This window comes from Engraulis encrasicolus, chromosome 10 (assembly GCF_034702125.1).
Source record: "Engraulis encrasicolus isolate BLACKSEA-1 chromosome 10, IST_EnEncr_1.0, whole genome shotgun sequence".
In the NCBI taxonomy this organism is placed as follows: domain Eukaryota; kingdom Metazoa; phylum Chordata; class Actinopteri; order Clupeiformes; family Engraulidae; genus Engraulis; species Engraulis encrasicolus.
In genome coordinates, this window is record NC_085866.1 from 27,462,831 (window position 1) to 27,488,589 (window position 25,759).

Sequence of the window (25,759 nt, forward strand, 5' to 3'; positions counted from 1 at the left end):
ACAGGCAATAAAAGAGCATCATTGCGATCACCGAGACAGCCTCAGCTTTGTGTAGGTGGACACTCTCTTTTAACCTGAGATCACACATTGCAGATCAAACATATGGAATGTACAGTGTCCTCCATGGCAGCAAGAAACTTCACAATGACAGAACCTACTCACCGCAGATTAGAAACAATACGGAGTAAAAGTTCTTTACACACATTTGTGCGTACCCAGTTCCTTGGACTCACGTCTCCTGACTGAGGTCACGAGTACCCTGAACGACACGAGTTACGAGAGCTTGACTAGTTCTTGCCTGCTCTGTCTCTTTGTTCTCTTGACTACGGTCGACTACTGGCAACGCATTTCAGTGGAATCAGACTCTGACTCCCCCCTGGCAAAGTGCTTCGATCTCCCGCCTAAGGTGGACGACTTTTTATCCCAACTCCCTGCCACCACAGAGAATCTCATACAGCAGGGACTGACCACCACCCTAGTGGCTGATGAGGCTTCCCCAGCTCGAGCAGCTGCCTCGGAGCCCCTTGGCCATCACCGCTGGCCATTGCACTTGGCACAAAAGCGCACCCCGTCACCATTCATGGCACGCTTGTAGACTCCAAAAGTCCTGTATAATACACCACGAGCGCCTTCGTCTGACGCCTCCCTTTTTCCCCTCCTACAAGGAGGTGAGATTTCTCAGGGTTTGTCCAACCTTAACCCACGGGGCTCAGGGTCCTCAGCTGAGAGCGTAGGGGCTTCGGCCCCTCCTGCTACTTTCCTCTCTCCTGCAGGTTCGAGTCTGGCACCGGACCAGGAGGACATCCCCCAGCCCAGGGGCCACCTGCCCCTATGAGTCTGGCAAGGGAACATTTGAACCTAACCGGTTTTCTGGATAACGTTATCAGGACAATTCAAGGGGCCAGGGCCCAATCTACTGGGACACTGTATGAAACTGAAGTGGTCTGTCTTCGAACGCTACTGTGACGAACACGACAAGACAACTTCTCAGTGTTCAGTACCGATGGTGTTGTCCTTTCTACAAGACTTATTGGGGGGAGACAATGCTTTACCATTTAAGTCTACTTTGCAGCGATTTCATTGTGCCATGTAGGATTCAGTTCCAACACTCTGAGTGCCCATCCACTAGATACTTACGCCCCGTGCTACGTCACCTGGGATATCTCTCTAGTACTGGAGGCTATGTGTGGGGCCCCTTTCGAGCCCCTCCAAGAGGGGTCTCTCCAAACTGCTTTTGCACACCACCTTTCAGATCCGTGGAAGAGAGGGGACAACACAACTTGTGCCCTGTGCACGCTTTAGGGATGTACATGAACAGGACTCACTCTTTTAGGAACACTGAGCAGCCCTCTACAGGGCTCACAGTTTTAAAATAGAGGTCTCCAAATGGTTGGTTAAAACCATTGCCCTGGCATATGAGTCCAAGGGTCGCCAACCCCCGGCTCAGATTAGGGCTCACTTTACCAGTGCGGTCTCTACATCTTGTCCTCTCTTCAAGGGTGCAGCAGTTTCAGACGTGTGCAGAGCGGCTGGTTGGGCCAGATGTGACCACATTGCCACAGGAACATAGGGTTCTGGGCACGACCACTGATTGTCTGTAGGGTGATAGGAACGCTATCCTTACAGGAGGCTCTTGGAGTTCTGCCTAGTTTGGACCAGCAATCGGGAGTGATTGTAACTCTCCCATAGATATGCGAACGATTCGACTGAAAGAGAACATTAGGACATGAATATGTCCCCGGTTCTCTGAAGGAGATGAGTGAGCCATCTCTCAAGACACCCTCGTTGCCGACAGCCGAAGAGAGGTTTGGCATCAAAGTGGCTTATTTTTGGTTTTGAGAAAGTGGACATCCCGCCCACGACGCAGTTGATTGGACCTTTGGCGTGATTGCAAAGGTCTTCAGCTAATCGTACAGCTGAGAGTGTGCTCCCATAGAGATGGCTCACTCATCTCATTCAAAGAACCGGGAAAATATTCATGTTCCAATATTTAGTTTTTTAGATAATACTATCTTGTTTCTCTCTCTTTTTCTTTCCAAATCTTATTGAATGACAATTGTGTATGATAATGTGCTTTACGGAGGCTATTGCTATTGAATGTCAGTTTACGAGGATATCACATTATAAAAAGGCATAATTATAGTAATTTTTATCTCTTTGCCATGACATTTTGCCTTTGTGTAAGTGTAGGAATACATCTAGATGCAAATATGCAAATATGTGAGCATTGCACATTTATTTCCATGGAGAAGTGATACTTTCTAACGTATTCTGCCAAAAATCAAGAATTTCGGCGGCCATATTGTTTTTTGCCCAGTTCATGGTCAAAAGCTTAAAATTCAGCTTGGGAACCAGGCTAGCTGAATTCAGGGTACTCTAATTGTCTTAGAAAACTAGGTTCCCAACTTTTACTAAAAAATGCTTCTAACACCCTTATAAAGGGCCTTTTTCTGGAAATGCTTCTAGTCTATGTTGCACCGCACCTCGACACCTTGTCTCCAAACGATGTCTTCGACGGCTGTAAACTTCTCCCGTGGATTAGACAATGTCCTCTGGCTCCTCACGCGACACAACTTGTTCTCCGGACTGGCGAACAATGTCCGTTTTCGAAAGCACACGACAAAGCTAACTCACAATGAAAGCTTACATTAAAATGAATGGCGACTGCCTGAACTTTTACCGCGAGTGGCAGTAGGTCTTCTTAAACAGTCCCAAAGTCATTGTAGCAACGAAATAAGCTCACTCGTTGTTCACTTCTGTTACTACTATGTCTACTGGTCAGAAATACATGGGTTACACATTTCCATTTTAACTTATCTTCACGGAATCCGGCTTCACACGCACACATCAGTTTCTCCGGTTTCTCCTTCTTCTCCAAGTCTCAACTACTACACTTCCTGCCACCTCTCAACTCTCTAGCTTCTGATTGGTTACAGTAATTAAGACATAACGAAACATTATGCATCTTTAGAAACTTCTCTGACATTAATATAAACATCTTTCAGACATTTGCATCCTTCAGAAAATAATAATTAAGCAAACAAAAATATACATTCAAGAAACTCTCTCAATGCATATTACATTACTTCCTCGTATTAATCATGACGTCACCACACACTCAATGTAATGAACTCTCATTATCAAAGCTCTTAATATTTTAACCTTTTAAACTAGATCTTCTTTATTCTAATTATGAACAGTATTTATTGAAAGTATTTATTATACCAACTATTTATTATTAAAGGATATTAAATTCTCACAGGGCTACATTAACCTGTCAGTGAGGAAATGTTTGGACACTTTATCTTTTTACCAGTAGCAACAAAACAAAACATGTGGAGCCCATGCAGTGGCCTCAGCCTCACGAAAAAAGATTGGTGGAGTACACCCACACACGCACGCACACACACACACACACACACACACACGCACACACGCACCCACACACACCTGTGGTTTCATGATGACCAGAGAGCTGATGGTCCTCCTCCTGGGCTGTACACTGTCTAGCTGCTGCTGCTGCTGCTGTTGTTGCTGCTGTTGTTTCCTCAGAAACTTCTTACGGGCCAGAAGCAACTTCCCTGGGTCCAGACCAGTCTGGGCACACACACACGGACACACACACACACGCACGCACGCACACATGCACGCACACACACAGTAACAACATTGAGGAACATGGAAGGAACATGTGGTAAAATAATACAGTAAGTAGCTGGTAAAGCTTTGTCCACACACTAACGCAGAAGCGTACACGATACATATTGTATGTGCACACACACACACACACACACACACACACACACACACACACACACACACACGCACATAGACAGTAAGAAAGCAGTAGAACTAAAAGTACCTTTTTGATGACCTTACGCCGGAATATGTCAGCGTTGGCAAAGTAAAGAGGAGAGCAGTAGCTTATCACCTTAACTCCCGACAGAGACTTCACCTGCAGGTACACAACCATCACCCACATTACCTTGACTGGAACACCTGTACATTAGATCATTTCAATTGAATAGGAATATTAAGATATTTAATGAGTTCATGACTGATCGATCAGTAGGTCTTACTTTACTGTAGAGTTTGGGGTTTTTATACAGGTCTGTATCCATGATCTGAGCCACCTCGGATCCATTTCGACTGGAGATAATGATAATAAGCACACATTGGAAAGATCATGAAGGGAAGGGAAAAAAGCAGAATATTTCAGCTTCTCTTCTAAACTTTGTTTGTTTGTAAAGAGTAACAAGACTGCACATGAAGAGGCCAAATATTGGATAAGAAAGCTGCAACGGAGAGCATCACAAGTAACTTTATATTATATTAGAGTAATTGTATTAATCCTGAAGGAAATTAAGGTGTCTGTCAGCTTATATGAATAAACATACAGCATGCGCTTGAGTACAGTAAGCTTGTCAGGATCCGGACTCCCGTGTGTTGTTTGGGACTCTGTTTCCTTGTGTTTACCCCCTGTGTTGTCTGTGTTGCTGCCCAAGTGCTTTTGTTTACGTTTTAGTCCTGTCATTTCCCCTGTCAATGGCTACGCTTACATGAGACATTTAATTCCGAATGAACTCTCTTTAATTCTGAATAAAGCTTAATTAGAGGTGTTAAAAGTAAAAGTACATTTGTGATGTGATTACAACAGTGGCACATGGCATTACATAGTGGTTACACTATTTTACTCCATTGTTCCTAATGAGCTAGATAGACAGTGTTGTTATAATAACTTATTGAAAAACACTGAAAACCTGACAAGGACCCACCACACACTTGATCCAACCATTGCAGAGTTAGCTGATCGTAAGACAAGTAGGCCTATGGGTCTACTGGTTACTCAGATAAGTTACTTGTTGAAAGGAAACTGTTGTAAACACTTCACAATTCTGAATAAATGAAAGATCAAAGTAAACTTGACGCAACTATTTAATTTTGAATTATTAATTCGGAATTAAAAACGTCATGTAAAAATAGCAAATTACCCTTGTGTGTACCAGTCTTGTTCCTGGTCCCGCCCATCGTTTGTCTCACCTGTCCCAATTATCCCTGCTTTAGTTAATGATTCCCGGCTGTCTTTGTTTCCCAGTTTTAGTCTGTTAATCATCCTGTTTAGTTGCTCTGATTGTTCTCACCTGTCCCTTCTCGCTTCCCCTTGTTAATATACTTACCACATGGTCCTGTTGTAATGTTTTCCCCTGTTTGGGTTGCCCCGTTAGTTTTTGCTCATTAGCCTATTAATTGCACCTTAGTCATTTAGTTCACCTGTGTTCTGCTTTGCCCCATTTTTGTATCTTGTTAGTCTTTTGTTGGATCTCAAATGGCGCACTTGTGTTTCAGCAACTATGTTTCAGTGCGTAATTAATACGCCATACACACTGAAATGTGAACACTGAAGTGGATCTCAAAATGGTGCACTTGTGCACTTCAGTGTTCACGTTTCAGTTTCAGTCTTGTCTTTGCCATCACCTGTTCTTGTTACCTGCCTTGTTAGTCTGCCTGGCCTGTGTCTCATGTTGTTCATTGTCTGCTTGTTCCCTCGTTGTGTTTCCACTGGCACCCTACTGTCTCCTGCCCTATCCCGTGTCCTTTTGTAATTAGCCCCTATTTATTAAGCCCTTTGTTTTCCATTATCCTCTGCTGAGTCATTGCCGTAAGTTGCCATTTCTAGCAGGCTTGTACGAAATTCTGAATTGAATGAATTGAAATTCAAAGTAATGCCATAATACGAGCACTAGGTGGTGTCATTACCTTGCATTTCTTTGAATTTAATCTACACCACCCATTGAGAGTACATAGAACACCACCACCTAGTGTTCATATTATGGCATTACTGTGAATTTCAATTCATTCAATTCGGAATTTCGTCTGAAAAAGTCTGATTTCTAGGGGGTCTTCCGTATGTTCCCCTGGTCCTATGTTCCCAGCTACTGGGGAACTTAGAACCCTTTTTCAAAAAAGGGTTCTATGTTCCCTGCTGCTTCCAAGTAGCTGCCGCATGGCGAGCGCGGATTGTTGCTAGGATTACGGTTAGGGTTAGGCTGCCACTGTGGGCAAACTTGACATGAAATACGCATGGCAACCGTTCATGCAAGTAACATGCATGCGCAAGCATCCTGGGCCTTATCCCCTTGTCAGATACAATGCAGGGAACATAGGACCCTTCTTTTTAGAAAAAGGGTCCCAAGTTCTCCGGTCCCATAGAGAGAAATATGATTACAGTATAAGTACTGATATATTTAATTAATTTACTTACAACTGGGTCTGGAAGATCACCACCAGGATGGAGAATCCGACTCCTATGGCCACCCCGTAGGGCAGACTGAGGAAGAAGGTGGCCAGGAAAGACACCACCCACACACACTACAGGAGAGGAGGGACTGGACATAATCTACATAGACACACAGGCAACACTTGCGCACACAATGGGTTTGTTCATGATGAAGCAGTGATGCTTTTGCTTGGCAAAGCGCATGCACACTTTGTCAGGAATGCATCAAATTTCAAAGTGCGCATGGCATGCGTGCTGGGGTGCGGTTCTCAAAAGCGTAGTTGTTAGCCAGTTAGCAACTTGGGTAGTTGCCAATGGGAAACAACAAAGAAATCACCTAGTAAGATACTATGGCTTTGAGAAATGCACCCCTGCCTTGCAAAAGCAATCCCTGCTTCATCACGATAGAGCCCAATGACATAGCACCAATTTCCCAATAAAACAGTGCAAAATGATGAATGCTGATTTAAAAAAATATATATTATTTTACCTATTCTCATTCTGTCAATAGGCCTACCTTTAATAAATGTGTTTTACCTGCTCTCATTATCAATACCTGTAATAATGTTTTTTCCGCATAGTCCAGTTCCCATTCAGACAGTTAGCCAATCCAGTTAGCCATTTCCTGGTCCTTGAAAAGCATATCATGGGGGTGTAGTGTCTCGGTTGTGCATGCCATTAATTTAGAGACCAGGGTTTGAGACCGGCCTGAGATCATTTCCCGATCCTTTCCCCTCTCTCGCTCCCACTACTTCCCTTCCACTATCTCATACTGTCCTAAATATGCAAATGAATTCATAAAAGCCCAAAATATATCTTTAAAAATCTCATCACATGAAAAACTCACACACTCCAGTTTGCTCTTCTTCCACAGGTAGTAGGGGTCAGACAGCTGCAGAAGAGTGTTCTTCAGATTCACTGCAATCAGCGCTCCCAGCACAGACTGGCATGGCACAAAATGAACACTCGAAATGGTGAGTTTTAACAAGATGGTGTTATACAACGTAGGCCTACTTGCTTCTGAAGAACAGCTGATCCTAATTATCATGCTAGATAGATGTGAAGAGTTGATACATAACATGTTGATTTATTTGACTAAACAATTTGTGTGGAAAACACTCACCTTGGGCAGGGGCTTGAGGAAGGCACCCAAGGCCAGCATGGTAACCATGACTACCAGCATCACACACAGACTGGCAAACTGAATATGAAGACAAGATTTGGAACAGTATGTGATGTAATATAAACTGTAGCCCTATGTCAGTGGCCCCAATACTACACAACAACAACACTGCACAAAGTCTTAGTAATACATTACGACTTAGTCATTGCCATTGTGGTAACAGCAAACTTACAACAGGGCCACATATTAGTAGAACAATAACCATTTACTGTCACTACTACTGTCATGTTTAAATTTGATTCTCTATATGTTCAATTAGCAAGGGCTAAAGGCCTGTGTAAGGTCAAAGTAATGTTAGTACTATGGTAGTTAAGTCTTTTCAACGACTATTACAGTGTTCCACTGGCGGAACGGCGTGCATTATGGATCTACAGTGTGTTTGGTCCCAGAGTACTCTCTAAGTGTTGGATTAGCACTGCATGTTCTCTTTCGGTCAATTCACTAAACATCTCCTGTGGGAGGGCATTCTCAGTGCAGACCGTTTGCCGAAGCTCTATTCAATCATGTCGTTAGGCCAATGATGACCTGCCCACATCACAGCTCATTGGCCTAACGGCGGGTCTGCCCCGCCCACATCGCATCTCATTGGCCTAATGGCAGGCACGCCCCATCCACTTCGCAGCTCATTGGCCTAACGAAGTGATTGAATAAAGTGGTCTACAATGGTCCACACTGCCTCCCCACAGGAGATGTGTCATTCATCCCCCTTAGAGAACCGGGGTTACAGACATAACCTAAAGTTTTACTGAGTGTGCCTCCCCACAGGAGATGTGTCATTCATCCCCCTTAGAGAACCGGGGTTACAGACATAACCTAAAGTTTTACTGAGAGTGCCTCCCCACAGGAGATGTGTCATTCATCCCCCTTAGAGAACCGGGGTTACAGACATAACCTAAAGTTTTACTGGGTTGGTGAGCGTACTGACCTGGGAGGATCCCCCTGCGGCGTCCACTGCCAGCGTGACGGACAGGGCGCAGCAGATCACGTGGATCTTGAAGAAGGAACCCAGGAAGTTACTGCAGCCCAGGGCCAGCATCTCCTGTAGGCACATGCATGCACACACACACACGCGCACACGCACACATAGACGCGTGCGCTCACACACACACACACACACACACACACACACACACACACACACACACACACACACACACACACACACACACACACACACACACACACACACACACACACACACACACACACACACGCACACACACACACGCACACACACAGATTATTACATTCATAGAGTCATACATACAGTATACAGTACATTTGTACATTTGTGCATGCGTGCGTGCGTGCGCGTGTGCATGCTTTTGTGCGTGCATGTGTGTGTGCATGGGTGTATCCTAACCTGATTAGGGTCGACATCGTAGCCGTGTTTGGCTGCCAGGGTCCTGCCCATGGCCAGGTTGATGACGTAGCCCACGATGGCCAAGGAGAACGCTGTAGTCAGCATCTCATCCCACTCTCTCACATCGGGCAGGATGGGGTCGGGGAATCTGCAATGTACCAATGTAGGTGTCAATCAACATTACATTACATTAGATTACATTACATTGCATTTGGCATACACTTTATAACCAAAGCGACTAACAAACGAGGACGTAATCATAGCCAGCATCAATATTTGTCAATCTTCAACAGAGTTAAGAGAGTATAATACCTGTAATACTTTCTTGGTAGTCTAACCTGCTCTGTATTATATGACTCAACATTCAAGGCATATGTAGATCGGCTACAGTGAAGTTGAAGTCACCTGGGTGTTTGCAACATCAGCAGACAACTAGCAAACAGCAGTACCTTTTGGGAGTAGGCCTATGTTAAGAAAGTTTTTTTTATATAAACAAAATCAGCCCCCATTAGAATAGCTCAGATGACGGGTACTGACAAGTCAAAGGTAGCGTGAGCAATACAACAACATATTGAAATTGGCTGAAGTTATCCTTTAAAGAGTTCTGATCTAATGTGACTTGCAAATGTCTTTCTCAGCTCACTGATTCTTGAAAGTTTGGCAAAAACATGTCCCTGCAGTAAAATATTAATTCTGTTGAAAATCAACTAAATTTTCACAAACAAAATGAACCCAGGTAATGGCCAAGGGGTCTGTCACACGAATACACAGTTGTTTGAAATATTTAAGTGTAATTTTATTACTTTTCATGGCTATAAACCTGTCCACACCCTGTAAAAACGCCTGTCCCAAGGACTGGCATCATCATTTCAATTGACTTAAAATACAAAAATCACCAACAGAATTGAACAATATCACCATGATGTGGAAGACCGTATTAAAGTGGTTCTACAGATGTGCACATAGTGGATGTAAAACAATATTTACTATTAGTTACTAATTGCTCAAAATGTGTCCAGCATATTGGTCACCACCGTCAGATTTTTTCTAAAAGACAATAAAATCAAGTATGCACAAGGTAATTTTCATTACTGAGGACCCCTTTTCAAACCTTTAGCTCTACTGCATACTTCACCATCACTGAAGCTCCTGTAAGTTTACTATTTTGTCCTCAATTTTTAATTTGTTTGGACACTGGTACTGTCCCAACCATAAACTGTCAACACCGTCGGGGGTTTTAATAGTATTGTATTACATTAATGTTAATAAATATATTTTTTTTCAGAAAAGGTATAAAGCACCCAAGAAACAGAGCGAAAATGAAATGGCTAATGTGAACAAACAATGCATAATATTTAAAAGAGTGTTTTTTTGTCTCACACCGTCAGATGTCACCACCGTCAGATTTTGTTCTGCTCATCATGTTGTTCCATATTTTACTAAATTGTGCTGGTTAATGAAAGATTATTAGGGATGTTAGTAATAATTGTGATCCAAAATGATACTCTAGCCACCACTGAGGTGCATTTGGAGGTTTTTTTTGTCAGAAAACCTGACGGTGGTGACATCTGATGGAGTTCACCAAAAAACACATGTTTTACGTGTTTTTGACATGTTTTAAGAATATGCATACAATAAGTATCTACAGTTTTGTTGAATTGTTAAAGTAATTCACTTTAATACAGTAAACATTTGTTTTTACTTCTAATTCTGTCTGCCGCTGTTGACAAAACAAGAAAGAGCCCATTTCATGAAAAATGTTAAACATGGGGAGCTTGGCCAATGCATTCCCTGCACAGCCAAGACCTACATCTATGATAATACACCTCTTTATTTTGGATTTGAACAACTTAAAAGCTGTTTTTACCACATTTTCAACAACCAGTGGCTTACTTCCTAGATAATCTAACTAAAGAAGTAAAAACACATGCTCATAATGTGCACACACAAAAATAAAGTGTTTATGCAAGATGCCATTGACTTGAGAGGTCTATTTATTTTGCTAAATGCAGGTACTAATTAGGCCACTTTCACCACTATCAGATTACTGTCACCACCGTCAGTTCTTAAGTCACCACCGTAAGAAGGAGTTTTGGACATTTTAAAGGAATGTGCTTACAACATTTTCCTTAGGAGTTGTTGAAATATCAAAGTAATAGCCAATTTAAGCCTACACGGATATTTGTGAAATTACAAAAAATTGTTTGTTGTATTTAGGCGTTAAGTAAGCATCGTATGACGGTACATATTTTAAAATTAGAACACATGAAACAGTATTAAAATAGAACAAAAGTGAATTTTCAACATTTAAAGGCATATGTGTGAACCAAAAAATACACATAATCACTTAAAAACTCCAGATACATTTGCAACCAAATCAATACAATTTTAATAACTTTTAATTGTGTCTGACGGTGTTGACAAAAAACAAGGTATGATCGGAGAAAAGCCTGATTTCTGAAAAAAATACATAATGGGGAGATTGGCCTTGTGCATTTCTGAAAAGCCAAGACCTTAGTCTACGAGGATATACCATATCATTTTGTAATTCACTTTGTTTTTTTCTGTCAACATTACAACCTGTTTTAGCCACTTTCTCAAGAATCAGTGAGCTACATCACAAATCCTGCCCTGTGCATTTAATTGCATTTTTTTTTTTACAAAACCAGATGGTGTCTCACCCCAGAGCAATCTCCCCCACTGCATCCATGTGGTAGCGCTTTGGGAGATCCAGGGGACCGGAGATGGCTGTGGCCACCACCACCTGAATTAGGCAAGTCAAAATGATTTTTATTTACATTGCACTCTTGAAATACTTTCTTAGAGTATGGACACAAATACACCATGGGGGGCACTGTTGCGCAGAAATTGGATCCCAATACAACCTGACAATAAGTATCTGTTTACTCACTTCATTTTTACATACGCAATAGTTTTTTTTTAATTACAGTGATACAGCCATTGTTAGGTAGGCCATGTGGAACTAGACAGCACCTATTCACGCCACAAGGGGGCACCGACTAACTTTTGTGGCTCAGGGTCTTCAGAAGTCAGGGGAGAGATAGAGAGACCTGTGAACAGGTTAAGACAGGAGGCGCCTCATAGAGGTAGAAAATAACACTAGAGAGGACACAGCAATTTCCGACAGCACTGGGAAATGGCAGCTGGAGCTTCCCAACTTCCGTAGGTAGTGTAGGTACTTTCAGGCAATGCAAGTCAATGGAGAACACGCCCACCCCTGTCAGGAAATTAACTAAAACTGTGTAAATATGAAGTAACACTTTAATCAAAGACCAGATTTGAAACGCTAAATATCTACTTAAATCATATGAGTCGATAAAATACATTTAAAAATCAAATAATATCTTTTATGAACATAGTTAGCAACACACTTCAACTATTGTCCTTGTATAGTGTGTTGATGGACATTTTCACATGATTAAGCCATTTTTGACAGAGGTGAGCCTCGTTCTCCGTTAATTTCCATTTCTCTGATCTACCTACAGATAATGGCCGCTACAGATTGCCGTAAAAAGGGGGGCGGAGTCCTCTCTAGTGTTATTTTCTACCTTTATGAGGCACCTGCTCTCACAATGTGGCCACTTTGGCTAGCATTGGAGCTAGCATGCCCCACTGAGTGTTCAGACTGTTGGATCTACTTGGACCGCCTTTGACCGGTAGTCCTAACGTGAAACTTTGTATTTGATGGAGGTGTGTGGGGTTTCCCTCACAATTGTAAACATCAGAGGACAGACAGTATCAGACACCACAGGACCGTGTTTGTCCGTAATGGAAGGCGCTGGTCCAGGGTCTCAGAAGGTAAGCGGAACGACCTCTGTACACCTTGCATCCATACACTAGTATCATACATGCCAACTGACACGTCAAATGCATACACTTCGAGTTAAGGATGTTAATGGGGAGATCTAGCATCTTATAGCTTTTCCGTATACCACACACAATGAGACAGCCACAGTTCAGTCAATCCCATAGCCAACATCTGCTGATGTGTTGTACTTGCCACAATGATCTCTATGGGGATGGGGAAGGGGATCTTGTGTCGGAAGCGAGCCCCCAGCTCCTTGACGATGATGAGCACCACACAGCTGACCAGGGCGAAGACCAGAGAGGCTACATTGGTGCGAGGCAGCCCAGAGAAGATGTCCACCAGCGTCTTAACAGAGGCACACAGACACAGACACAGATACACACTCACGCACGCACGCACGCATGCACACACACACACACACACACACACACACACACACACACACACACACACACACGCACACGCACACGCACACACACACACACACACACACACACACACACACACACACACGCACACACACACACGCACACACACTTATTGAAAAGAAGCACTCTGATGTCAATCAAATATACAGTTGGCCTACAGCTAAAAACATCGAAACAAACATGTTTTATCAACATAACCATGGCTTACATATATTATGGCTAAAGGCCCGCTGTAGGGAGGCACTTTGATGCCGAAGATGTACTTGAGCACAGAGATGAGGATCTGCAGGCCTGCTGCTGTCATGAAGCCTCGCACAAACGCCTCCGACAAGTAGATGGCCACAAAGCCAAACTGCATCAGGCCCAGTCCAATCTGGTACATCAGTGACAAAATCAGAGGATAAACATGTCATTTAAAGTGATACTGTCCCATTTTTGGAAATAAGCTTATTTTACACCTCCCCTTGAGTTAAATAATAGGGTTTTACCGTTCTCTTGTACTTTCAATCATTCTCTGGGTATGGCAGTGCAAATTTTACCTCCAAGCTAGCAGTTAACATTGAGTCCTATGAGACCAGTTAGCCACCAGCTGGTCTCATAGGACTCAATGTTAAATGAGAATAGTTGAAAGTATAGTAGAACGGTAAAACCCTATTATTTAACTCAAGGGGAGGTTATGCGGTCACTGAAGTCTGTTATAAATGACAAATGAGACTTGATGAGGCAATGCAAAAAGTGAAATGACACATAATACCACATTAACCCATTTAAGCCTGCAAAAGGCACCTAAAAAACACACCTGCTGAATGCCCAAGCCTTTTTTGGGAAAAGGTGCTCTCAGCCTATAAAAACTAAATGTCTCAGACTCCGAAGCACATAAAAACATGAAATAAGCTGCAAACAAAAGGGTAATTCCTCGCGCTTCTGCTTTATCATCTGGTGCATCGACGGGAGAGAGGCAGGAAATCTTCACTTGAAGGACAACACCGGAGCAGCACAGATGTAATTCTTTGTGATTTGTATTATTTAAGTGCACAACATGACTAACGTTTCAATGGTTAGACCATCTTCATCAGAGTCCATGGATGGTCTAACCATCGACACGTTAGTCATGTTGTGCACTTAAATAATAAAAATCACAAAGAATGACATAAGTTGCATTTAAAAGCTAAGACAGGCTTGGGTTGGGGGCCTCAAGCGGCTGCCTACCTAGCGACAAGAAGCACCTCTGTACCTGATTGACATACCTGTAAGAGACAGGTACGTACCCTTACATTACATGACATTGTACTTAGCTGACGCTTTCATTTATTCAAAGCGACATACAACTATTATTTTTCAGGGTATTGGTTACAGTCCCTGGAACAATGTGGGGTTAGGTGCCTTGCTCAAGGGCACTTCAGTCATGCATGGAGATGTAAGGAGAGGTCAGGGGGCAATCCCAAGATTGAGAGACCAACTCTCTAACCACTAGTCCACCGCTGCCCCTACCTGAGTGACACACCTGTATGATGAGGCAGGTGACGTACATGATTGACATACCTGTATGATGAGGCAGGTGACGTACCTGAGTGACATACCTGTATGATGGCTGTAAGAGGCAGGTAACGTACCTGATTGACATACCTGTATGATGGCTGTGAGGCAGGCCAGAGTCCCTGAGATGGCCAGGCGCACCTCGTTCATCTTGTCCTCGTCCACCACTGTGTGGTTCAGGGTGGTGTTGAAGTGGGTGAAGTCTGATTCCGGCGCCAGCCTGAGACACACCATACCCACCATGATGCTCAGCACGGCAAACGTACCTGGGCACGGGGAAGTAAAAAGAATACAGGACATTGCACATTAACCCATTGTGTCCTGGAGTGACATATACGCTGCATTCAGGTTCTTGAGATTTTAGCTATTTTATCAAAAATGTGGCTAAGCAGAAAAAACACACTCTAGTGCAAAATGAAAGTTCTGGCTTTTAAATGCAACTTATTTGATGTTTTTATGTGCTTCGGAGGCTGAGATATCTTAGGTTGTAATAGAGAGAAGGCACCTTTTCCCCAAAAGGGCTTAGGCTAAATGGGTTAATGAACATATTCGTACATACATAGGCCTACATGCAAATGTGCCAGATTATAGCACAGACGTTAATTTCCATCTGGTGTCCAAAAATAGGCAGGGTAGATGTACAGGCAAAGAAATTAAAATCACAGACATCGTATACAAAAAGACTGTTAGTAAGAAAAGAAAAAGCACACACAGGTTTATAAGTACACACAGGGTCAGACAATATTACACCTTCATTACACTGCTTTAACTTTGTAGTGCTTCAAAATATACAGCAGTGGTTCTTAACCTGGGGTGCGGGCACCCCCTGGGGGTGCGCCAGAGATTTCAGGGGGTGCGCAGAATTTAGTTTGTGTTGAGGTTGTGACCAAAATTCTGCTTCCAAACATTATAATTAGGCCAAATTAAGACCAAATTTAAAAATGTTTTTGTCCCCATTAGTATTGGTTAATGTCTAAAGTAAGAATCATTGTAATTAATCACTTGTAACATTTTTTTGGTGCATATACACGTGTAGACATTTGGGATGGGGGTGCACGGCTTGTCTTGGGAACAGCTAAGGGGGTGCGTTCAGAAAAAAGGTTAAGAACCACTGATATACAGGACTAGGGGCTCTGTGGCTCAGTGCGCTAAGGTGCAATGCCATATCACAGGGTTACATGGCGCTATTCCGACATGCCGCTATTCCGACATTGATGTCAGTTGTCGGAATACCAGCACGTTTCCCATCGAGATATGCCATTCCTGCGGTTTATGCTACGTCGCTCAGCTTTTAGTGCATGCAGTTACCCTATCCCTAAACCTAACCCTAACCCTAACCCTAACCCCAACCCTACCCCTACCCCTACCCCCACGGCATGCCAGATGTCGGAATGGCGGTTCAATTCTGACCCGAGGTCATTTCCCACTGCTTTTCCATCTCTCACTCTCACTATTCTGTCCAAAACGTAAAGGTGTAAATAACCCAAAATGATCTGAAAAACAATAAAGGACTGAACGATCGTATTGTATGTCATATGTTCAGAAGGTATCAGCTTGAAAAAATAATGTGGCAGCATAACTTTTGCTTCCTGAAAATTCAGTTTGGCTGGTGGAAAACAAAACTTACCGGTGCTTGCCACTTTGACTGGTTGGAGAGTGTATGTTTAGCTAGTAAGATTAACAGTAGTAAGAGTAACAATAGTAAGATATATTGTCTGTGTCTCAGCCTGGCGTACCGGGTACCATCTGGTGTGCCGTGCCCATGAAGAAGTAGGGGATGAGGGGGAAGAAGGAGGAGTAGAGGCCGTTTACTGGAGGCAGGTTGGCCAGCAGAGCAAACGCCATGCCTGGAGAGAGAGAGAGAGAGAGAGAGAGAGAGAGAGAGAGAGAGAGAGAGAGAGAGAGAGAGAGAGAGAGAGAGAAAGAGAGAGATATTGAGAGAGAGATTGCACAAGGTCCGAACATAATCACATTATGATTCATTTGTAACAGGCATAATTTAATTCTTATTTTTTAAATGTGATGCGCGCATTATACACACAAGCAATGCATTGTGTCTACACAGTCAGCCTGACAACCCAGCAGTATCCCAGGTGAAACTCTTAGTCGTGTTATGGCGTGAGTTGTCTGATGTAGGACCAGATGGTGCCCGAACAAAGTAGCTCAGTGAACCAAAAAATGCATTGTCTTACAGCATCCCATTAAGACACGGAGCTATAAATTTGCTGTCACCAGAATGGCAATGAAGAAGTCGTAGTGCATAACTAAAGGCCCTGTGTTATGTCATAGGAGTAGTGCTATAGCGGCTCACTTTTTAACCCCTTAGCGCAGCACTATGGCTCTCTGTAATGTCATAGCAATGTTGTTATGATGTAGTTTAGCATTTTCAGCAAGTGAATAGGGTCGCCGGCGACCCCTGCAGCAGTAAGAGGCTACAGGCTATTACAGTGTTCCATTGGTGGAACGGTGTGCATTATGGTGAAACAGGATGTTTGTGTGTTGAAAACACACAGTAGAGGACAGACCTTGTGGGACCTGTATGGTGCCAGCGCTAACACCGCTGATGACATCAGTCAGGAGGTTCTGTTTGACGTTGTACTTAGGCAGCCATCTTAGCACAGGCAGGTGGCGGAACAACAGAGACTTCAAGCGACCCCCAGAACACCTGACACACACAACCAGGAAAAAAAACACACACGCATACACAAGTCACACACACACACATGCAGGTGGTGCGTGCGCATAGCCAGGCCGCGTCCTCCTTCGGTGTTGCTATTAAGGTCAAGAGCAATGCAAGTACTTTCTGACCTTCAAAGAACTTGGGAACTCTACCCACTTTGTCGGCAATCAACTTTGAGCAGCTCCAAGAGCCCTGGGTAGAGGCTTGTTCAAAGCAGTGACGTGGTTTAAACAGAGACGTTCTTTTGGGACTAAGGAAATGTTTGGCCTAGACCAGTGGCAAACCAAGGCAAATGGGTAAACCATGCCATTTGAGAAATGTTACTTGCTATGCTCTAGGTCAGACCAAGTCTCGAAGAGATTTGAAAGTCGATGATAGTCAGGCTAAGGTGTGCGCGCACACACGCACACGCGTGCACACACACACACACACACACACACACACACACACACACACACACACACACACACACACACACACACACACACACACACACGCACACACGCACACACACACAGAGTTATCACCCGTGGCTTTCTTCTACACACATAGTCATCCTTCTGACATCATCACCAGTGGTAATGATACTTTGCATAGCTACTGTCTATACTTGCACTTACATAGACATTACACTATAACCAATGACCAATTGTTTAAATGGAAATTAAATTTACATTATGTATTACCTAAAGGCCTTCTTAATTTTGTCTCTGAAAGGAAAGCTCCTGGATTTCCTGTTGAATGTTTCATCGAAGGCGGCCTGAGAGTATGCGGGCCTGTCAATCCTGTAACGCACACCATCCTGCTGCATGCTGACACATATGGCTAAAACCTAGAAAAGGGAAATATCAAGATTTTCACTAATAAAAGCTGTCATACTGTACACATAATATTAATGTGTTTACTATTTTTTTAAAGGTGCCATTCTACATAAATAGGCTATACATCAAATCTTTTTTTTTTTTTTTTTTAACAAAGCAACAGTTCCGTTCAAAGTTCAAAGTCATTGCTGTGTCAATCACTTGCTCGGGATTTAATTCCTGTTCTAAATATGATAATCACATTGAACATGAGCAGTTCTCTTATCTAACCTTGAGTAAGGGTAGAGAGCTTGCAGAGAGTTTGCAGAGCTGAAGAGCTGATTAGAGTGTAGTTAGGCACACACAGCCGTGCCGGTCATCCGCCTGGCTCACCTTGACTGAGGAAACAGGAACATTTCAATTGCCAAATAAAACGACAAATAAACTACATTACCGCCGAGAAACATAGAGATGAGAGGCAATAGAATTTAAAATCTAGATTGTTTAAAAAACAATTTCTAGAACATTAATCATACTTCACTGTACCCACCATAATCAATTAAAGACATTTCAGAACCATGCAATTTAAAGGTACAGTCACCATTAGTTAAGCCCTGGTACAATACGAGATACAGTCCCAGGAAAAAGTTTGTACACCCTTTGAATTTTCTTACATTTCTGTCAAAATTGGTCATAAAGCATGGTCTGATCTTCCCGGAAATCACAAGAAGGAACAACCAGAGTCTGCTTTAACTAATTCCACACAAACATTTACAAGTTTTCATATTTTCATTGGCTATAAGATGTAAACATTCACAGGACAGCAAGGCATAAGTAAGTACACCCTTGCATTGAATAGGTTTTAACCCTATGTTAGTCGCAATAACCTCAACCAGATGTTTCCTGTAGTTGCAGATCAGATTAACATAACAATCTGGATGTATCTTGACTCCCTCTTCTTTAGAGAACTGCCTCTCGTCAGCAAGGTTTCTGGGATGTCTGGAGTGCATAGCTTTATTGACTTCATGCCATATAATCTCAATTGTTTTTAGTCAGGGCTTTGATTGGACTATTCCAGAATGTGTATTTCATTGTTATGAAGCAATTCAAAAGTCAATTGCCTCTAAAATATGGGTTGTTGTCCCATTTTAGCACTCATCCTCTTGCGTGCCTCAACTGTGTGACAGACTACCTCACATTTTTTCTGTAAAATATCTCAATAAACTTGAGTTCATTGTTCCACTGATAATAGCAAACTGAAAAGGGCCTGGGGCAGCAAGGTAGCCGCACATAATGATGCTCCCGCCACCATACTCAAAAGTGGAGATGATGTTTTGGTGAAGGTGTGGTTCTCCAGTTCTCCTCCAAACATGATACTATGTGTTCCCCTTAAAAATTCAACTTTGGTTTCAACATTGGTCTACAGAATATTTAGCAGTAATTTTATGAAGCATATAAATGCTTTTTCGCAAACCTCAAAGGTGCAGCAATATTTTTTTGGACAGAAACCCCATTCATTTTAGATTGGCAGAATGAACCCAATTTTTAGCTATTCTTGGTTACATCTCCACTTCTGAGTATGGTGGCGGGAGCATCGTTATATGCGGCTGCCTTGCTGCCTCAGGCCCTTGAAAGTTTGCTATTATCAGTGGAGCAATGAACTCAAGTGTATTGTGATATTTTACAGAAAAAAACGTGAGGAAGTCTGTCACACAGTTGAAGCACATAAGAGGATGGGTGCTGAAATGTGATAACAACCCATACTTTAGAAGCAAATCGTCATTAGAATGGCTTCATAACAATGAAATACACAATCTGGAATAGTCCAGGCAAAGCCCTGACTAAAAACAATTGAGATTTTATGACATGAAGTCAATAAAGCTATGCACTCCAGACATCCCAGAAACCTTGCTGACGAGAGGCAGTTCTCTAAAGAAGAGGGAGACAAGATACATCCAGATTGTTTTGTTAATCTGATCTGCAACTACAGGACAAGTCTGCTTGAGGATATTGCAACTAACTGAGGGTTAAAACCTATTTAATGCAAGGGTGTACTTACTTATGCCTTGCTCTCCTGTGAATGTTATAGCCTTATGACCAATAAAAATATGATAACATGTAAATGTTTGTGTGGAATTAGTTAAAGCAGACTCTGATTGTTCATTCTTGAGATTTCCGGGAAGATCAGACCATGTTTTATGATCAATTTTGACTGAAATGTAAGAAATTTCAAAGGGTGTACAAACTTTTTCTTGGGACTGTATATGGATTCTCTATCCATTTGCAATGCCTAGTTTGACAATATAACCATATTTAATGTAGCAATGGAAGTTCAATTTAATTCCGTCCAGTAATTACTTGCTGCTTGATGCTAATGGTACCATTTGCTTCCAGTGATTATGCTAAGCTATGCTAACAATGTCCATCAAAGTGCTGAACACACTGAGAAGAAAATGATATGCACATTCATGGGCGTAATTTTATAAAAGGATGCTCATGACATGTCACAACATATATTTTGAAAAGACAAAATAGTCCCTTCCAACATTTGTCATTTTATATTTAATTCCATCAAATTATTCAATCATTAATTTATTCACCTGTTTTGCGAACGCCAAAGTCCAATTATTCCCTTTTGTTTTCAGAAGTTATAGCAAGTATTCATGTCAAAAAAATATCCGCTGCTTAAATTGGCTGCGCAGTACATTTAGTTTTAGTTGCTTCCTGGTTGCGCATGGTGGTTGAAAACACATTTTGTGCAGGCAAAGGTGTGAAGCCTCTCCTGTGAATGTCCTAATAACATTAGGCCTCCTATTACGTCTCCAATGCACTAGTTGTCACTAATATTATTTAAAGAAAAAAGCACTGTACAACCTCAAGACAAGTTGTTCCTCTCCACAAGAACAAAAAGATACATTAGAATTCCATCGTGAGGCAACATGCACCAGGAGTCTCCCTGTAGTCGAGGAATAGAGGGCTGCTCTCTAATCCAGGATACACAACATACTTGGCACGTCTGATGTGAGAAAATAAAGTGTAAGGTTTCAAGGATAAGGTTTCAGGTATCTAGTCGTCTTTGTGTGTGAGTGACGTTTGTCCTAGGTCCAGCCAAAGCTCAGGCTAAACCCACGCCGCTGTGCACATTCATAGGCCTAATTCTTGAAAATACTGCAAATATGCGAAAATCGAAAATGGGTGGACTGTACCTTTAAAGGTTCACATTGATCGTGTATTATGATTTAATGAAAAAAACATGCTCACTTCAAATTCATCCACGCTTACCTGGATTGAATGGCCTCAGAAGAGTTGTTAAGTGTTGTATGATATGGCTTTTCAGCCAACCTATTCCTCTTGAATGAGAACAAAGTGGCCTTACACACTACTTACACACACTACCTCGAAGAGGGAGGGGTTTGTGTGTGTGTGTGTGTGTGTGTGTGTGTGTGTGTGTGTGTGTGTGTGTGTGTGTGTGTGTGTGTGTGTGTGTGTGTGTGTGTGTGTGTGTGTGTGTGTGTGCGTGTGGGCGTGCGCGTGTGTATGTGCACGCATCTGTGTATTTGTGTGTGTGTGTGTGTGTGTGTGTGTGTGTGTGTGTGTGTGTGTGTGTGTGTGTGTGTGTGCGTGTGTGTGCGCGTGTGTGTGTGTGTGCGTGTGTGTGCGTGGTGATGATGGTGGTGGTGGTGGGGGGGGATGTTTGCTCCTTCGCCATTGAAGATTATACTGCACCAATGTTCATTTCAACAGGCACTTACATAATATCTGACACAAATTTCACCAACACATCACATTTCACTGATTCTTGAGAATGTTGCGAAAACAGGCTTTAATTTTGAAAGAACAAAAGCTTAATTTCTGATCAGATCCTGATTAATCTCAGAAATTCCATAGTTTAATTAATTGATCGCCAATCCATTAATCACTTTTTTCAGCGTTTAATTTTTTTAGTTATTTCGCATTTCAGGAGAGTTTAACCCGTATATTGGATGCTGCGTAGGCCTACCACAATGAACACGGTCTAATGCAAGATGAGCGTGTAAGCTTTTAAATTCAATTTATTTAATGTTGTCTATGTCTTTTCTCCAGATGTTGTGATATAGGTTCTCATAGGCTAACACTACATTTTCCCAAAAATGGCTTAGTTTGACTCAGGGGCGTCATTAGGTTGCGCAAAGATACGGGGCTGTAGTAAAAAAAAAAATGGTATGGAGCGGCAGTCTAGTGGAGGGAGCGAAGCGACCGAGAGAGGGGTTGGTGCGGAAGGGGGGTTCCCCCCTTCCGTTTTGCGGAGTTTTTGGAAAATTAAGGTCAAATTGGGCCATTCTAGGCGTACACAAAAGGGAAATGTACTTTTGACACCATAGTCTTAATTGGCAGTTTTCCCATCTTTACATTTGACAGTGTAGGCTACTTTCATTAACCTTGCCGTTCTTTTCTTGATTTGGCCCAATGTCGCTTGCTTAGTCACCCTCATTGGGTTTTACTACTTTTTTGGATAAATGTAGTGTTGGCGTCACGATTACTTTGGTGCAAATAAAAAGAGACCGCATTTAATAGTGCGACAGTGCCGAGTAGCCTACTGGATATTGTGAGAGAATTAGCATAGTGAATAGGTATAGTGAAAAAACCATGCCTTACGGTATTAGCATATTTACAGTAACACACATGACATGTAAGCTCGGCTATGCTGTCTCAAAACAGTGCAGTCAGCACAGTCAGTCGCAATGCGAGGCACTAACCACGGGTTTTGCTCTCTGCATGACAGTATATGATGCACAAAATTATGATTAAAAACTGAACATTTCCATGCGCAACATCCATACGGGTCTGCATACTCGTTCGCCAAACTCTCAAAACAAGCGACAGACACGCACACGCGCGCGCGCACACACACACATTGGAGACAGGAGAGGAGGAGCGCTAGCTGACAGACCATGGACCATAATCTCCCAAAAATGTCTTGCGCAAGCAAATCATACACCCGACTGTCCACACCTTTGGTTCTATTGACATTTCATGCGCGAGCTCACTGCCTCCATCAGGCCGATATCAAAACACAAGGTGCAATCGAACTCGCACATCGCTCATTACGAGGCAAACACACACACACAAACACACACACGCGCGCGCGCACACAGGAAGACAGGAGACTAGAGCAAGAAAGCCAGCTGATTGACTATACCCAGTCCAAAAATATCATGGGGGCTATCATAATCCAACAGACAATAATGTCTTCAGATGTCATTTTTGCAGCCCAAATAATTCAAATATGCCTTAATTTTGAATTTCTATTTGAAGTAGGTTGTAATGTAGTTTGCTACATTTTCCACATGATTGTACCTTGCCGTTTCTATTGGAGGTAGCTTGTCTACGTGGTGGAGCTAAATGTTAGCTCACTATGTTAGCAAATTACGAGTAGTTCTATCAGTCTTTGGGGCTTGCCCAAAACTACACAAACATGCAGATAGCCAACAACACAAGCGAATCTACACACATCACATTACACGTGGTATAACTAAATCACGCTGCCTGCCCACTATGAATTCAGGAAAGATGTGTCTGACATATAACGGGTGCTTCGAGGTGAAGGCTAGTTACAACTAGAGCTTGACTGAAGACAAGAAGAAAACATGACAACAACATTGACACCAGTGCTTCGGCGAGCACATCAGGAAATAAACAGATGTCATACCTTACGCTGCCCTGTTACTTGAAGATGGAGCCCAAATATCCATTTAGATTCGGCAAATATCCATTTTGATAGATACAGCTAGATATAATGTGATTGAATAGTGGATGCTAAAATGAGGAAAATGTCAACATTGTGACCTATGGCTGCTAAAAAAAAAAACCCTGAATGATCTAAGAATGAAATGAAGTGGGATCCCTATATTCCAGAAGTCATTGAGTTATCGAGATATTAAACATTCCAGATTTTTTTTCATAAACCACGAGCCCGCCTGGCTCTGTTCAAGCCAGCACAGAACTGACACCTGATTGGTTGACAGCAGCATGACATCCCTACAACGAGGCTAGATCACAGACTTCTATTATAATAGATTATATATAATACTAATATATACTATACACGTCAGTGGGCTAGATCTACTAACAAGGTGGATAGCGGCTTCGGTTGGAAAGTTGTTATTTGTACAGTTCCATATTTACATATCATCGTGTCAGAATCGTGCGGTCTGTGCTGGTTACAAAGTTGCATAATGACAGGAGCGGTATCACTGCTCAAAGTGTGGTCCACGGAGCTCTCCTCTACTATTTCTTATTCTTAATCATATTATTCTTATACATATTTTATTTATGTCAGTCCAGTCCAGAGAGATTCGGGGCTAATCCCCGGAGATCCGGGGCTGTAGCCCCGAATGCCCAGGTCTCTCGACGCGCCTGGTTTGACTGTAAAAATTGTGGGATCAGATGGCCATGCAAAAGGCGGGAGCAGACCTTGTAGGGCTTGTAGGACCAGATAGAACTGTGAAATGACTGCATGAAAAGGTGGTGGATCAGGTGTACAAAAAACGCCACAGGCTGTATGCCGTGTTGCCAGATTGGGCGGTTACCGTGGTAAAAACAGCTAGTTTTATGCCTAGGAAATCAATACAATTTAAATTGAAATTTAGCACCTCCAGGCGGTTTTTGAGGGCGTGATTTGGTCACACACATCTGGCAACACTGACTGTCTGTCCAGAACAGTATGAAGATATCAACTGAGTCAGACACACACATGTGAAGCAAAATGTGTTTGGAAATCTGTGGTGGTTTTACTATAAAATATAATAGAAATACAAACAAGACATAAGAAAATGTGTACATGTATATATATACATATAATGTATCTACAAACCAACAATATATAGGCCTACAAAAGGGGGAAATGAGGATAGCTGTCTACTGCAGCTATCGGAGGGCAAGTGAAACATGAAGATGACTAGTGTCTACAGCAGACATTTTAAGCAGGGGGAATGATGATGGCAACATGATACAGCTACCTAGCAGCTATGTTGACCAGGAGCATGGATTAGTGAAAGCCTACAGCAGACACACAGAGCATGCATTATAAGATACAGATGTAAGCGCTACTCCACCACAGTAGCACATTACTGAACCAATGTACTATCTGGCAGATCCGCTGCATGGAGAACGAGTAACATAGGCTACTATTTAGCCACTAGACAATACAAACAGTACAGTGAACAGACAGTAGACAGACATAACATAGGACTAACAACATAATACGGAAACTCACTCTCAGGGACGCACGGAAAGCACAGAGTATAAATTGGATGCTGGGATCCTGAGGCGTCCAAGGGGAAGAGAAAGAGGGTTCCTACATTAAACAGACATAGTGTCACCATTCGATGAGTGGTCTGAGGACAGACCTCTGGCCAGGCCCTATATGCACACAGCTGCGCAGCTGGGTGCCGAGCCAGTGTGTGTGGCTGGTTGCTTAGGGTCCCTAGCAACACACTCTGGGGATAGGAACGGAAATTCCCTAAGTGTACAGGTCAGAGAGAGGGGAGGGGACAGGTAGCCCACCAACAACTGGGGAATGGGCTGAGTGCTGAAGAACAGTGTGGAATCACCAGAGAGGGTTGAGTGTTGGTGACCCACCAAGCTCTAGGAGCCACAATTCTTAACAGCCGCCCCCAACTTT

At 42.7% G+C, this 25,759-nt stretch overlaps 1 protein-coding gene across 2 annotated transcripts in view; it reads right to left on the bottom strand.

The window, feature by feature from the left end:
* Window positions 1–18,536, bottom strand: part of LOC134456908 (solute carrier family 26 member 9-like) — a 40,632-nt gene extending 22,096 nt beyond the window's left edge. For both annotated transcript variants that reach the window (XM_063208545.1, XM_063208546.1), the window contains exons 1-16: window positions 18,388–18,536; window positions 17,983–18,128; window positions 17,142–17,281; window positions 16,353–16,463; window positions 14,707–14,882; window positions 13,289–13,453; window positions 12,845–12,997; window positions 11,505–11,587; window positions 8,824–8,971; window positions 8,386–8,499; window positions 7,401–7,478; window positions 7,125–7,220; window positions 6,263–6,369; window positions 4,080–4,149; window positions 3,863–3,955; window positions 3,451–3,597 (exon numbers count right to left, since the gene is read on the bottom strand). In XM_063208545.1, coding sequence (XP_063064615.1) covers window positions 3,451–3,597; window positions 3,863–3,955; window positions 4,080–4,149; window positions 6,263–6,369; window positions 7,125–7,220; window positions 7,401–7,478; window positions 8,386–8,499; window positions 8,824–8,971; window positions 11,505–11,587; window positions 12,845–12,997; window positions 13,289–13,453; window positions 14,707–14,882; window positions 16,353–16,463; window positions 17,142–17,281; window positions 17,983–18,107 — 1,806 coding nt within the window. In that variant the 5' untranslated portion in view covers window positions 18,108–18,128; window positions 18,388–18,536. The remainder of the gene's footprint in view (window positions 1–3,450; window positions 3,598–3,862; window positions 3,956–4,079; window positions 4,150–6,262; window positions 6,370–7,124; window positions 7,221–7,400; window positions 7,479–8,385; window positions 8,500–8,823; window positions 8,972–11,504; window positions 11,588–12,844; window positions 12,998–13,288; window positions 13,454–14,706; window positions 14,883–16,352; window positions 16,464–17,141; window positions 17,282–17,982; window positions 18,129–18,387) is intronic.
* Between the last annotated feature and the right edge of the window lie 7,223 nt (window positions 18,537–25,759).